The sequence below is a fragment of the Colias philodice genome, chromosome 19, assembly GCF_061535455.1.
Source record: "Colias philodice isolate Cphi_HAF_F1 chromosome 19, ilColPhil1 Martin Lab GWU primary, whole genome shotgun sequence".
In the NCBI taxonomy this organism is placed as follows: Eukaryota; Metazoa; Arthropoda; class Insecta; order Lepidoptera; family Pieridae; genus Colias; species Colias philodice.
In genome coordinates, this window is record NC_143104.1 from 7,242,531 (window position 1) to 7,259,058 (window position 16,528).

Here is a 16,528-nt window from a genome sequence, read left to right on the forward strand (position 1 = left end):
TGTTTCAAGAACTATTTTTGTAGCGAAACTTCTTTAAGGCGCGTTGAGAGTAAAATTTCAAGCTCGCTCCATGGCAATACCGTCACGTCATGGAGTAAGGCGACGATTTTGGTATCTCTGAATCTTTTTATTCTTTCATAATTTAATATTTTAGTATAGATATATAGGTGTTAATTAATTAAGAGAAAAAATTATTCTAAGAATGAACGGCGGGAGATTACATACTATCTGTACTTTAAATAGAAATCAATTCTTCCTGGGAAACACGCGTATGCTCACCTAAATGAAGAGCTCCAAATAAAACAAGAGAATAAAACATACAATCAAATGTACGTATAAAATATCGTACCGTACTTCGGAAAGGAACGGTAAAGCTTCGGTAAAATGCTTTAAGGTTCAAGGGTAAGGCGTCTTTCATAACAAAGACAAAAACTAGTAAAAACCCGGAGGCAGCTCTGCGACACAGTGAAGCACCATTAAAATTTACCTCTGTTTGCAGTGTATGCAAAGAGAATTTTTTAATCTGTCCGTAGGTTAAAAGACGACCGCTTACTTGGTGTAGTTGTTATTTTGGACGCTTTAAAACTGAATGTTCTAGATTTGAGCCTCGGTACAAGTCTTGATATTTCCTTCACAAAAACAGCAACTACATGATTATGAATTATATGTTCCTAATGCATAATGTTAAATCATTTGCTTTAAAATAGTGTTCTTAAACTGGAATGCATCTCTAGGTTTTTTGCTAACTTCTTACACATTATCTTCTTAATATATAATATAGTTGTAATAGCTACATCAATCACCGTATAAGGTGCACTTAAGTGCAGCTCCTTGAGGTTTTAGATTGACATGGAAAATATGAGCGGTTACGACCAAAGAAACTATAGGTATATTTAAGTACCTATAGTTTAAGTTAGTAGGTAAATGTAAAAAATCTGAAAATATGATTTTTTGGCTATCGTATTGCATGGATTTGGTGAAGGTATGTCGAGAAAGTATAAAGTTCAATTCCTATACTGGTTAGTTTCTACGCAGTATAAAACTAATATGTATAAAGCTAGTGTGAGATTACAATATTTTCATTTTATTTTATTGTATGGGAAATTCAAACACAGACACACATATTCCCACACAATAATCCAGTCTAAATGTGGCTCAATTTAAACGTAAATATTTAAACAATATTGACAACCCACTCCGTACTAAGAGGGAACAAAAAGACCTCAGTGTAGTTCCTGTGGCGCAGTTACTTCTGCAAATGAATTATTCAGACAATTGTTCTGCAGTAACGTACCTCTTTGTCATAAAACGGGTCACAATTTGGTAGAGGAGTATTTTACTTTTTCTTATAGTAGTTTATTACAGTTTAAGTTCTGTTTCGGATTTAACTAATGACTCTATGTATACAATTGACAAGCTTTAGTTTGCAACTGATAATTAATAACTGAAGCTAAATATTTAGGTTTTTGTATTAATCTATACTAATATTATAAAGCTGAAGAGTTTGTTTGTTTGAACGCGCTAATCTCGGGAACTACTGGTCCGATTTGAAAAATTCTTTCGATGTTAGATAGCCCATTTATCGAGGAAGGTTATAGGCTATATATCATCGCGCTACGACCAACAGGGGTGGAGCCACGGGGGTGAAACCGCAAGGAGCAGCTAGTAATTAATATTTTAGTATAACTTATATTGGTAAAAAATATTATATTCATGCGATTACTACGTACTTACACAAAAGTTTGAAAAGGGTAGTAAAATTTGTTTGCATACATTATAAAATATTTCCTGACATAACATTTTTTAATTGTAAAATTTGAAGTCCCAATGGAAAAATACATAATGAATAACTGTGAAATAGGTAAAAAAAGTAATTATTGCAACTTGCATAAATTACCGTCACACCCAGACTCGGGAGAATTATACATAATTTCATATCTTGTCATATCTCATTTATTTATGGCGTCTCCGAAGGTAATAATGGCTTAATTAGCTGATTTAATAAAGCGTACCCGTAATCCAGCATTTTTAGGTCTTATTTAACGGCTTCGCAAATTTTATTACACATTAATTAAACGTCGCCGGCGAGAGAGTGGAGCAACAATCGCAATCGATCTAAAGTTCTGGAAGAAGTTATTTGTCAACTTTCATTGGGTTATATTATGACTACGAATTGTAAAACTTTCTTTGACTTTGGAAGTAGCTTTATAGGCATTTGGGAAAGAGCATTTGAAACTTATAGTCGAACTTAATAAAAAAGTTAAAGTAAATGGTATATTTAACAAAAAAATAGTATCTATATAAAATTTTACGTTTCTTCCAGGGTTTAAATGTGACGAGCAGTTTTTCACAATTATTTTATTTAAACTTTTGTCGTAGGAACTCAAGTCGATAATGTACCAATTCAATATTATTTATTCTCTTCCATTTTCACAACAATTTTATGTATTCTCTTTCAAAGGTCATATTTAAATGCATAGAAACAACAATTGTTGCGGTTGTTCGGATACTCGTGATTGCTTTTCAAATATTGTGCATAATAATCGTATAACGAATAAAATCATCCATATCAAATGTGGCTTTTATTGCCAGTCGTACATTTAAATGCATGAACTATCTGGAATAGCGAAAAACTTATATTTATTTTATTTCATGACAATTTAGTTAGGGTTTAATGTAAGCGCAAAGAGAGGCGGAAATTGCGACCCTGACGGGTACAAATGTTCCAAAATCGCCAATCTTATCGAAGGCTGATTCTTCTGAGCCTATTTCTCGAAAACTAAAATATGTGCAGTGGAGCATGCTTGTTCGATTCGTATTGTGTTATAAACGAAAGATATTATAGTCTGAAATTTAATGTAATATGAGCATGGTTTGTAATATAATATTATTATCAATTACTAACGGCAAAACGGCAAACGTTGTTCTCCCTTACTTTTATCACTTATGAAAAATAGAGGTTGGACGATTTTCAGATCTACCCAATAGACACAAACTTTATGAGAATGGGTCCAGCTGTTTCGGAGGAGTATGGTAACTAAGACCGTGGAACGAAATATTTTTATTTATGGACATAAAATAAATAAAAATAAAATAAGCCTTTATTACTGTTAAATTTTACAATTGTTACAACTTTAGTCTTACTTTAATCTTTTACAATAATATTTACAATTTTCTTAAACAATTACTTTTTTCTATCAATGGGTTTCAATAGTTAACAGTTTGTCTTTCGACAAAGGCCTCCTCTAAAGACTTCCATCTCTCTCTATCTCTCGCAGTTCGCATCCACTCTGAGCCGGCCACTTTTTTCAGATCGTCTTCCCAACGTTTCATTTGACGTCCTTTACTTCTTTTCCCATTCCTGGGATACCACTCTGTTATCGTTTTTGTCCATTTCCCATTTGTTTCCCTTAGCATATGCCCTGTCCAACGCCATTTTAAAATCTTACATGCTTTTTTTACGTCTTTAAATTTAGTTATTCTTTTTATTTCTTCTAGTTTTATTTTATCTTTTCTCTTGACACCTATTACACTTCTTTCTATTCCGTTCTGACATACCATCACCTTATTCATAAGTTTGTCTGTCAGCGCCCATGTTTGACAACCATATGTTAAGCATGGTAGAATGCAAGTATTGTATACTTTCCTTTTCTCTTTAATTGGCATATCTTTATTTTTCATAATTTCGCTAAGAGACCAATATCTTCTCCATGTATTTGTTATCCTTCTTTCTATTTCATTGAGCATAGTATCTTTTACCGTTATAAGCTGACCTAGGTATACATACTCTTTTACATATTCTATCTTCTCTGTATTTACTGTTATGTTATAGGCCTGTGAAGCGTTAGTCATAATTTTTGTTTTCGCTATATTCATGGTGAGCCCTGCTTTCACGCTTTCGTCTGACAGTTGTAACATGTTTTCGAGTCTCTTTGGACATTCAGAGAATAAGACTAGGTCGTCTGCAAAACGTAGATGGTTCAACATTTCACCATTAATTGAGAATCCTTCGTAGTCCCACTGCAGCTTTCTGAACACGATCTCCAGAGCCGCTGAAAACAGTTTTGGTGAAATAGGATCACCCTGCCGCACGCCTCTCTCTATCGGAAACATGTCTCCCATACTTTCAAGCCGGACTTGGGCGGTGCTTCTAGAGTAAATATTCTGAAGAATTCTTATGTATTTTCCATGAATGCCCTGAATATTCAAAGCTTCCCAAATGTAATCATGTTCTAAGGAGTCGAAAGCTTTATCATAATCAACGAAACCCAGATAGTATATTTTATTGTACTCGTTGTATTTTTGCAGAACTTTATGGACATAATTCCTATATAATATATTTAATTTATTATGGAATTAATAATTGTATAAGAGACGCTTGTTCCCATCTAAAAGTGTAATATTTTGATCTAGAGGCTCTACTGCGTAGGATGTTGTGTTTTACAGCTTTCATCTTAAATTTTGAACAATACGAATTTCTGAATTTTTTTGATAATAATAAAAGAAATCAGAATGAAGTTACGTACTTTTAATAAGGTCGTTAAACCTTGTGAAAATAGACTAGATTAGTCTCTAGCCTTTGGCGTTATGTTGAAAATGTTATCTCCGCTGCGACAAATGTAATTAATAAGACTAGGGGCAGGGTTGTTGAACAAAGTAAGAAGTTACAGTCACTATAAAGTTTCACATTTTAATTTATTTTATGAACTGAACTATATTTTGTGTGTGGCTCCACTCCTGTTGGTCGTAGCGTGAAGCCTTCCTCGATAAATGGGCTATCTAACACCGAAAGAATTTTTCAAATCGGACTAGTAATTCCTGAGATTAGCGCGTTCAAACAAACAAACAAACTCTTCAGCTTTAATATAAGTATAGATATCGTACTAAATGCCTTACTATAATCCTATTTGATAAGCCTTTAAACAAAAGTGGTTATAATTAATAAGCGAAAAAAAGCCTTATTAATGCCTCTTTATAAGGCTCAGTTCGGAATGTAACATACAAATTTAAACGAATGTCTAGACAAATATTACGAACATTATTATGTTAAAAGGAACACGACAATTTCTACGACGAACATAGTAATAACACTTTATTACTATACTTAATAGTGTTGTTTTATTATAAACTTAACTGTATATTTTTATTATAAAACCGGGATCAGCAGCTAGTTCTGAATATTTTATATTATTTTAAAATAGCTTATAAAGCCGCTACTTTTGGCTAAAATGTAATAAGTATATTATGAAATATGTGCTCTGTTAACAAATTTTTGTTTTTTCCCAACTAACAACATTAATTAGTGAGATATAATCTATTTTTAAAAGACCCCAACATTACACGTCCCCAGAGTGCTAGGTAGCGTTACTTTCGCATACTAATAAAGCATTAGGCCCATTCTAATAAAGCTTGTGCTAGTAAAAGTCACATACAGACGCAGATAATTATGTAGCCAGTACAAAGGGTGACATTACCTTTCTGACCACGTGCGTAGGCAATTTGCAATTAGAGCCTGCGAAGTTATGATGCGTATTGTTTGAGCTTTGCTTTGGCTTCTACTCGAACGATTAATTAGTTTTCAATATTGTTTTGTAATATAATAGCGGGGCTGTTTATTGTTGTCGTGATCAATTAGTTAGTTAATGTGATTTTGATTTATTACTGTCATGTTATTATAACTTCGAAATTAAATGGAATGATGTTATCATTGTGGTGAAATATAATTGTGTGAATTTTGTACATGTTCGTGTTTATTCAATAAAAACGTGTGTCAAGATTCAATCAATATAAAACAACTAGTACTATAGTATATACCTATGTTATATACCTTTTCCTAGAAAATTATGTACGCCTTTATATGTAATGGAAAACATGGACGAAAGTAATATTATGAAATGTATAATTTTTACGATGGTAATTCCACCTCTCCATTAGGTTGTTACGTCGAGTTATCACTAAAACCTAATGACTGAAAATTAAGGTTTTATGTGTTAGCTTCGTGAAAAGTTAATTATGATTATTTTTCCGACCCAAATATCGACCAATAGAATTGCACCATTCGACGTCTAATTTTTGATAATTTTTTGAAAATTTTCTCTGGTCGTTGACGTCAAACTGACAGGTTGAATTCAATTGTGAAATTATTGGCCGACATTTGGGACGGAAAAATAATCCCCCGAATACCACACGAGCTTCAAAATTATCTGGCATTTCCCTCAAGGTTCCCTGCAAACAAATAAAGTCGTCAAGTTTTTCAGGAAAAATCATTTTTTAACCTGAAAAACTTGACTCCTTCATTTGTTTGCAACGAACCTATCGGAAAATACCCGATAATTTTGAAACTCTTCTGGTGTTATAAGTGAAAATTTCCTTTTTATATTTCGGTTTGAAACTGAAATTACAAATACAATATTGTCAAAATTGACAAATACAAATATTGTCTCGTATTATCCTGGCGAAATTGCTGCATTTATTGTACTTCGATGTTGGTAGCAAAAACATCGAGAACCTTCTAAGGGTAAATCAAACCACATTACAGGTAAAAATGAAACTTACAGTTTAATGACCCCACAGTTAGAACGGTGTGAGCACCTCCACTACTAAATTAGTTGTGGCTAGACGTCCCTATCTACCGGATATCCTCTATCAATAAATTTAAACTGAGGCTCGTGTGAAATCTTGTTCACGAGCTACGAAAAATGGAGGGTTCATGTGATTTTATTTATTTTATGGATAAATATTGTATAATTGTTTTTAGAGGTGAAATATGGTTATCAAATTGACATTAATTTGGAAAGTGTCGTAAGAATAGACAGAAAACATTAATAGCTAGCTGTAGGTATATTAGATGTTATTGTAAACACCTACTTAGCAATTTGAGACAAAATATTTTGAACTTTAGTTTTTATTTTCTAAATTAATAACAACGTAAAACCATACTCAATAATTAATTTGATAATTAATAGAAGAAACACAAGAAATCACAGAAAGAAAACTGGTTTAATTATACAATTTAGGCTCTAGTATAAAAAAATGAGTAGTGATATTAATATAAAAAGGTGAAAAATTTATCAGTGTATCCATTGTTTTAGTTAAAATTTGCGGGCAGATAATAAGCATCTACTGTCAACTCTTAATTCGAATTTGGTTTTGAATTATCTTTATGGAGCTTTTGCAATTCATTTTGAACTAAAGATAAGCTTATTAGCTTATTAATTTAAACGAAATCAATTAAATATGCAAGAATGCTGTTGAATTTGTCAGCATTTGCATATACAGATCACGGAAAAACGCACATAGTAAGGTACAGAACCCCGTGTATAAAATTAGTATGAGCTGTTGGATAATGTCACATATTAAGTTACCACAGTCCATTATTTCGCATCTCCTTGTTACAGTTCGTTTTGCGATCATGCGAGGGTTCCTTAACCCCTGACCCGGACAAAACAAATCTATTCTAGTGCATTGCTGGCACCATTAGCGGTAACTGTTTTTGAAAATCCCGCCTTGCATGCAACGCTTGTAATGTACTGCTTTTTGCTGTAGCATGAAAATGTCGGTTAACTTTCGTGGTTTGTGAGAACGGCAACTGTACTTTGATTTTATTATGTGGTAACGTATTTGGGGTGAAATTTAAATAAACTGAATAATGAACGTGAAATTATTTTATATATTCATTGTGTTATACAATATACAGTTAACGTGTAGATAGATTTTGTTTTAATGATGGTAAAAAAAAATGTGTAAAATGATGAAAATATTCACGAAGAAATAAAATATACTTTAAAATGTACTAAAGCAATATGTAGAGCAAAATAATATTAATATTAAATTACAATATTTTATGCTAACTGACGAAAAAATATGTATAGCACAAATAACTTTTTAACATTAGATATTAATTAGTCTTCGCTAATTGATGAATTGAAGCGTTACTATAAGTATTCATTTTGAATTATAACGAAACAAATAAAATATCGATGAAACTTATTTTAACAATATCGGTAGACGGCTGAATAGATATTTAAAAGAAAAATTGTAACCTGCTGTACTTATCTGATCAGTTTATTCAATCAAAACCAGATTAAATCAGTTGTGGTTGGTTTGGTCATGTCTGCAGAATTCGGGCCGGGTATATCGGGAATTAGAATCGACAATACGAGATAAACAGATTCAACACAATCTCTAATGGAATGTGAAAACGATACAGCGAATTTCTGAACCGATAAGGATGTCTATTCATAACACGAACATGAGCAATACAATGAAATACTAAGTAGACTTTACTTTGTGTTAGATGAAATAAATTAGTGGACTAGCTCCTTTAATTTAAGCTTTCCAACGTAAGGAAGAAAGAAACAAAGTAGCGCTTCGTTACAACTACGCTGACAAAATTTTGAGTAAAAGTACGTCATTAAAAATGCTTAATTCCAATGGGAATTGATGGTTAAAATTAAACTTCTTGTTAGATGAATAGAAGTTAAACCATTCGTAGTAGAAATGTAACGAGAGAATAGAATAACAAATTAGGTCGCATGAAGCTGAATTAGTCGCTTCTGTTAAACAGAAAACATGAATTGAAATTGTGAATTATGGTATTATCATTCCGTTACTCACAATTATTTCTATAAGTACATTCTTATTGCATTAAAACTAACATTCAACTCAGCTCCCTTTACATTTTTAACAATTTATTTAATTTAACAACAAACAGATGTATACCTACTCTTTTCTACAGACCCAACAAATTGAAATTTCTAAATATTTTTGTTACCGGCGTTCAAGGAAAAGCAAAATCAGTTCGCAAAATTCTCCGTTGTAAACGTTGAAAAACAGGGTGTTATTATTTCAATATTATGCTCTGAAAGCAGTACAAGCGGCTTCAGGCAACTCTTCAGAAATACTTTATGTGTGAAGTGAGATTGAATTGCCTGATAGGGAATTCTATACGCTACCAACGATCATATATTTTTGCGTTTATGGTAAAAGTTATTAAAGTATTCGTATTTGACTTTTATAAGCCGTTTCTATATTTCTCGTAGTCTAGTATGTGTGATACCTGATGGATTGAGTTAAATTTGTTTTGGCTTCGACCTAATTGTAGGCTGATAATAGTGCCTAAATAATTACTATATATTATTACGAAGCAACTGCTTTTGTTGTATTTCTGGTCGTATTTTGTCGAGACTACCTTTCCCCGAATTCCTTTTTAACCTATGCCCTTAAAATTCACTCACAAAATTCTTCAGGTGACTCTGTACCCTTCCAGAAGAAGAACCTCTCAATTTTAGGACTGTTTATAAAAAGTTTATTAAATTTCGTTATCTATTATTAACCGAAATCTGTTATCCAAACTTTTGTGAAGAAAATAGCGTATCAAAGAGAATCGTTAACAGACCAATATGAAACAAACGTTAAATATTATTCAAATCTTTCATCTTTGCGTCTAATGTACTTATACTTCAATTCACTTAGTATTCGTATAGCAATCATCTAAATCACTCTCCACATATACTGTTCCTTTCAATCTAATTCTTGCCATTTGTTAGACTTTAGTTAACTCGAACTTGGTGAAGCTTTCTCATAAATTGTATTTCGAGTTTATACGAGAGTAAAGCAAATATACCGTTAGTCAACTTCGAATATTGCAAGTTGGAAAGTATGTAAGTCTTGGATGGCAAATATATTGTTTGTAAACGTAATAACGTGAAAGGTTTGATTTTAAAGGCAAGATTATTTTTTTCTGTTATGTGTAATTTATAAAGTGATCAAACTATGCAAGTATTCATTTAAACGATTGACTGTGTTGTTATAAGCTCTTCTATCTTATGCCACTGATAAATAAATTATTCTATGATTATCTACACCATATTAACTGCTAAGCTACAATTTAAAAAAATATTATCATGTACGAATTTATATGAATCTTAAATATTGAAATACATAGAGCCCTATTATAATAGAGCCATATTATAATATTTATTAAAGTACAAAACTTCACTCATTTAGTCGTTAGAGAAAAAGTAGCCCTTGAAGGAATAAATATAATTTTACAAAAGCAAAAAGATCAGGTGCAGACCGATAGCTTCACTTTTCTGAAAGTTTAGTGACTAATATCAGTCTAAGGATTTTCTAAGAAAAAATGTAAGAATTTTTTACATTATCCATACTGAGCAAACTTCGGATAAAATAATACAATAGGTATTTTGTTAATCCATTGTTAAGTTTGCTCAATAATCCATCCTTAGTGCTCAATTTTATTCCTAAATTAACTTTGAATACATCGTCATGATACAGAACTTTTATAACTTATTTTCATATAATACGAACCAGCATATTTTTATGTCAAAATAAATATTACCCTTTACTCGAATTTTCACGAATCCGAATTGATGTAGAAAATTCGTTCACATTTTAATATGAAGAGGCTTGGCTCGTGTGAAGGAAAATGCGTATCCACTTATTCTGATTAAATTAGCATGAATTGCGTGCCTGAAGTAAGCCGGGACTATTATTGTAATAATAAAATTAATATTATAATGGAAGAGTTCTATGGAGTTTTATTTAACCTGTCAAACTTAATCTACGTCTTATAATACATATACTTACTACATTTACATTATTTTAGAGAAAATGAGTAGTTTACTTGACCTAACATTTCTTTGTCTACAAACGTGTTTACAATTCTCCGCCCATAACTTCGTTTACCTTAATATGCTTACAATATTGAGATAAATACACTTATCAACTTATCTTATGAAAAAATGTGTTTAACCACTGTACAATATTTAGCAAGAAAAAGCAATAGCATTGTGAGATAGAGAGTCATTATAAACCGCTCGCTCCACGGATCTTTAATAAATACGCACCAAAGATGTACATTGTCATACCAACGTTTATTATTTACATTTATTTCTATAATGGAAATGCAGATATGCGATACCAACCATGAACGTCCGTCGGCGTGAATAATGAATGATCGCTATTTATTCAGTGAAACGACCGCGCCGCAAACAACGACAATTTACACAGAGTTACTGTTTATTGAAAAAATCGATTGCTCCCGATAAATGAATGGCTTGGTTAATGAGATTTTTGTATGGATAAAACCGATTATTTATTCGTTTGATTAAGAGTCAATAGTGTTGAATAAAACGAGGGGATGTTTAGTGAACATCTATAAACATACACTGTGTCTGAAATCAATTATTAAATATGATAATAACGTTAGAAGTTATAATATTCTCGTTTTGTTCTTGTCGTTTTATTAAAATTCATAAGTTGTTATAAATATACTACACTAAAGCATAAGTATGCCTTTGCGATACACCGGCAATATCGTATTGAAACAATCCCACATTCATTTGTTAACTTTACCATAATCAATATGCATTAATTGGGTTATTTGCTTAATGGTCGATTTTTCAATCCATGGTTAAAACTTATCTGCCCAATAAAATATTACACGATAATATTAAAATGTCACTCATAAACTGTCAAAGATGGGCAAAGAATACATTTTTGAAATGGTAGTTTAATACGTTATTTGACGAATAAGTATTAAGTACCAAGGATTTAAAAATCAGCCCTAAGTGACATATCACACTAGCGGATTGCGAGCGGTTTCAAAGCGGAGCGGGTGCGCAACGAATACGTTGCGGTTGCGCAGCGAATTCGTTGCGGACGCGTGGCAGATGCGCAACGTTTACGTCGCAGTCATGTACACTCATTAACAAAATGGAATCCGTGCTGGTTGTTACTTATAACTTGTGATAGTATAATAATTATGAGATCATTATTTTTTACGAGTTTCATAACATGTTAATGTTTAGGGTATTGTTTTATCTATTAAATCTTGGTCGAAATGCAATCAGATAACTTAATTGCTCATTAAGAAAGTTCATTAGTGAAATAAATGTTAAAGCTCCTTAACTAAAACAGGGCTATCTTATTATTAGATAAATAGCAGTGAATAGAAAATTTTATCAAGCAACCAGCAACTCACTATCACTTTGCTCATAATTAGGTTCACAAAATCTCTTTATAACATACGTTGCTATGGGAGAGATTATACTGGTCAGTCGTTACATACTTTTGGAATGTATGGTACATTCTAAAAGTCCTAGTAATTCAATTTTATAGCACCTTTTTTTAACAACTCCAGTTGTTATTACATCTTTAGTTAACTGTTAAGTAAGTGCATTTCCACAGTACGGTTAAAAAATTGAGTGCTACAGAAACGATGGAAATATTGAATGGAAGTTAGGCAAGGCGGAAGGGCTGGCTTTTGTGCGAGAGTATACAAAATGACGCGTCCGCAACGAATTCGCTGCGCAACCGCGGCGTGTTCGTTGCGCGCCCGCAACGTATTCGTTGCGCACCCGCTCCGCTTTGAAACCGCTCGCAATCCGCTAGTGTGATATGGCACTTAATGACATAACTATGAATGCATCGATAGCATACATATTTTTATATTTTGTTTGTTCATATTATAGTTTTGCTTTTTGCTTGAATTCTATACTAACTATATTTTTAAAACGGATACCTACGTTTGAAATTTGACTAATCTAATCTATTAAATGTTTAAAAAAGTCCATCCATCATAAGCCATACCTTTTATACCACTAATTAAGTACATTATTTCTACTATCATCGATTAATTTTTAATTGAAGACATCACTGACCCACTGTATGCATTCCGACTCACCAAGCCGTAGTAGCGACAATCGATTTCTGTAATTATAGCTAGACGGTGAATGGCCGACTCGATTGCTCCACCTATACAATATGTTGTTCATTTATTAGCGGTCTGAAATTAATGTGTTTAAAGAAAATTGCAAGGGCCCTATATAAATTGGATTTCATGTAAGATTAAATATAATGTCTAGCAAACGTTGTTTAGTTCTCATTTCTTTGTAGCGTAGTTACTAGATGATTTATTATCAATTTTATGGTGTATAATAAAATAATAAGCTATATTCACAACTAGCTGTGCTCCGCGGTTTCACCCGCATTGCTCCGCTCCTGTTGGTCCTAGCGTGATTATAGCCTGCCTTCCATGATAAATGGGCTATCTAATACCGAAGATTTTTCAAATATGATCAGTAGTTCCTGAGATTAGCGCGTTCAAACAAACAAACAAATTCTTCAACTTTATAATATTAGTATAGATAGATTTAGTAAACTGTAACTATAAGTTTTAATCAATTGAATTACATTTGTACCTGAGACTTTTGTTCCATCAAATTAGGTTAATTGGCGCCCATTGTATTGAAACGCAATGCTCAACATCCACTTTCAGCAAGTTGAGTTTTCAGTGAACGGAAATGTCAATACTTTTATTTGCATTTATTGATGCGAAAATGTTATGATAACTTTTTTATTTTGATAGCATTATTCCACGTTCTATGCGGCTTGTTAAATCGTGTTTTAAATTGGGGCTTTATTATTTTTTGTATAATATTTGTAAAGAGTATATTTAATATTATAATATATGAATGTTAATTGAATAATCTAATATCAAATAAGAAATATAATATTTTCCTTTTTTGATGTACATTTGATGAGGAATCCATAATAATGAATATGTCGCGTAATTTGAGACGACAAAGAAACATCTACCTATTAATTATTTTATAAAAAATTAAGAAGACAACGAATTTTCTCGATAATGATAATATTAAAACCCAACATATTCTATTTAGTTATTTTTCTACAGAATGGGAACATTTATTAGAGTTCTGACTGTTATTTTGTGCAGAAAAAAGATTGTTTTACGTATTCAAGCTGGGAAATTTGTCTTTATTGTATTTTCAGCAATGTATGTTTATAGATGCTTACATTATTAATTATTATGTACATAATTAAACGCTTTTGGGCTTTACCGTAAGATTTCTAAGTGGCAACTTGCTCTTTGTAATTACGTTCGTATTATGTCCTCGACATTAATATACTGTGTAATATATAGGACAATAATTAAATATAACATTGTTCATTAATAAGATTATGAGATGCAAAAGTTGCATTTAGTCTAATTCTTTAAACAAATAAACAGTTTGTGTGTGTTCTCAAATAAATCAATCTACAATAAATTGAGGAAATAAAGTTTGTACAGCTGCTATTATTTACAGATTTTTAAATATAACTGACAAATAAAAATATAACCATGATTTTTATTATTATTAGAAACACACATGGAACATAGTAGCGATTGTTTCATCTTGATTCATTATCTCGATAGCGCTACTCTACGTAATCGTATATTATGTTTAAATAACCTATGTATAAATTACATTTAATTGCTATAATGATACAAACAATTGTTTTGGTTATTTTCCAAATACACAGAACAAATAATAATAGCGTTCCTTGTTTTTATTTCGGGTCGGGACTCGACAAGTTGCTAAGTGTTTGTAATTACCGCTCCAATGAACTTCGAACTTTCTTACGAATCTTATTTATGGACACAGCCATTAGGAAACATTTTTGTGGCATATTAACATAGGATTTTGTTTGGTGTAAGAAATTAGTAAATATTTTATACATAATAGATTCAAAATCTCGAAAGATTTTCGGTCAATGATTGGAGTAAATATTATAATTATATATTATTCTGTATATTTTGAAGACTGTTGATATTGTCACAATTTATGCTGTTACTTATTCTAAATTAAGGTACCTACTTGCTAATCAGTCAACAATTGATATAATACGGGGAATGCTTAAAAATACATTACATGGGTATCTAATAAAAAAAAAAAAATATAAGTAATCTGTTTCTCTTTTGTTGTTTATCCCAATTAAGTAAAATGATTAAATAGTTGGACAAATTACTCCCTAGTGAAACTATCTTGGCACTCCGTAAATTAATTAGATATATTTATTTTGTTTTCTAAACCGTACAAAAGTTTGAAAAGTAATTTCTTTTAAAACAAATTTAACGAAGAATTATCGATTCATTTACTTTAATACTATGTTAAAAAACCTTTCTTATTTTGTCTCTCTAAAAATAATAAGAAAAAAAAACGTAAAACATTATTCAAAGTAAAACAAAAATTACACATCTAATACTATATGAAATATTCATGAAAGCAAAACCATCATTAACAGAATATTTTAATGAGGCAACATTATAACTTCTGCAATGAATATATTCTATAACGATGGACGTTTATTTCTCTTCGCTTTTAGAATACAAAGTGCGCAGGGTAAATTCGAAAATGTCACTATTTTAATCATGTAGTTTGTAGCTAAAACAAAATAGTTTAAAACTTTATAATTGTTTAAACGAAATTAGATTTGTAATGATAATGAGAAATATGCCAGCTTGTTCGGAACCTAAATTGAGAAGGGTGAAAAAAACTACTAACTATACATTTTACATGTAGGCAGAAACCCATACTAATTATTTTTGTTATTTTACTATATTTTAAAGTAACGGAATGCTACTTGAAAAGCGGATGTTGGGTCTCTTTGATAAATTAAATAAAGTCACAAAAACAAGATATTTATCATACATATTATCAAGCAGGGAATGAACATACATAATATTACATGAAATAGTAGAGAGGTTTCTTTAAAATATTCTAAAGTAAAAACAGACCATTTTATACAGAACCGAGACATTCTTCAAAGAAGCTGCCATATCATTACACAAAGCGTAAATAAAGTATGACAAACATGCTCTTTACGTCTAAACCATTTGGTATTTGATAAGAGCCTCAATGCCAAAGTTCACATAAAACATTTATTTAAAAGTTGCATTTGAAAAGCATTGCTTTTGTGACCGTTTATCCTTAAACTTATTCTTAATTAAGGTACCTGTTTATTAGTCACCAATCAATAGGAGCAAGCTTAAAAATACATAATGTAATAAATAAAAAATAAATAAACACTATCACATTATATAAGTAATCTTATCTTATTAATCTGTCCTTTAGTTCAATTAAATAAAGTATGTATGACAAACATGTTCTTTACGTCTAAACCATTTGGTATTTGATAAGAACCTCAATGCCAAAGTTCACATAAAACATTTCTTTGTATAAAAAACATTAATTTATTAATCCAATCCGTAAAGTCGACAAAAAAGACTCCATAGATTATCCTCTCATCAGCTATTGTTGACTGAACAATGACGTCAATGGTATCAGATAACAATCTATGCTATTCAGTTTTTCATAAGCCCTTTCCCCATCTAATTAGGCGATTTCGCATTTACAGGGAACGAAAGATATTTTTATTGGAAATTGTATATCAATGTTGTGTTGTGTATCGTTTTTATGTCAATTTTATATTACCTACATTACATTTTTTGCTACTACATCAGTAGCTCTACATTTTTGAATCGAAAATGATCAATTCTTTTAATGAAAAGTTCGAATATAATCATGTTTATTTATGGTGTTTAAAAAGTCCAAATTATCGTTGGATACCTCAGTCATAATAATATAAATGTACAGTGCTTCGACTAATAATTGTCATTTCAAGCGATTTTATTTTGTTATAGAAGGAGTAGTTTCGTAATGAA

General features: G+C 31.2%; 1 protein-coding gene across 1 annotated transcript in view; it reads right to left on the reverse strand.

The window, feature by feature from the left end:
- Nucleotides 1-3,207: 3,207 nt before the first annotated feature.
- The window catches only part of LOC149480033 (uncharacterized), a 33,859-nt gene continuing 20,538 nt past the window's right edge, over nucleotides 3,208-16,528 (reverse strand). The window contains exon 2 of the mRNA XM_089707652.1: nucleotides 3,208-4,327. Coding sequence (XP_089563778.1) covers nucleotides 3,208-4,327 — 1,120 coding nt within the window. The remainder of the gene's footprint in view (nucleotides 4,328-16,528) is intronic.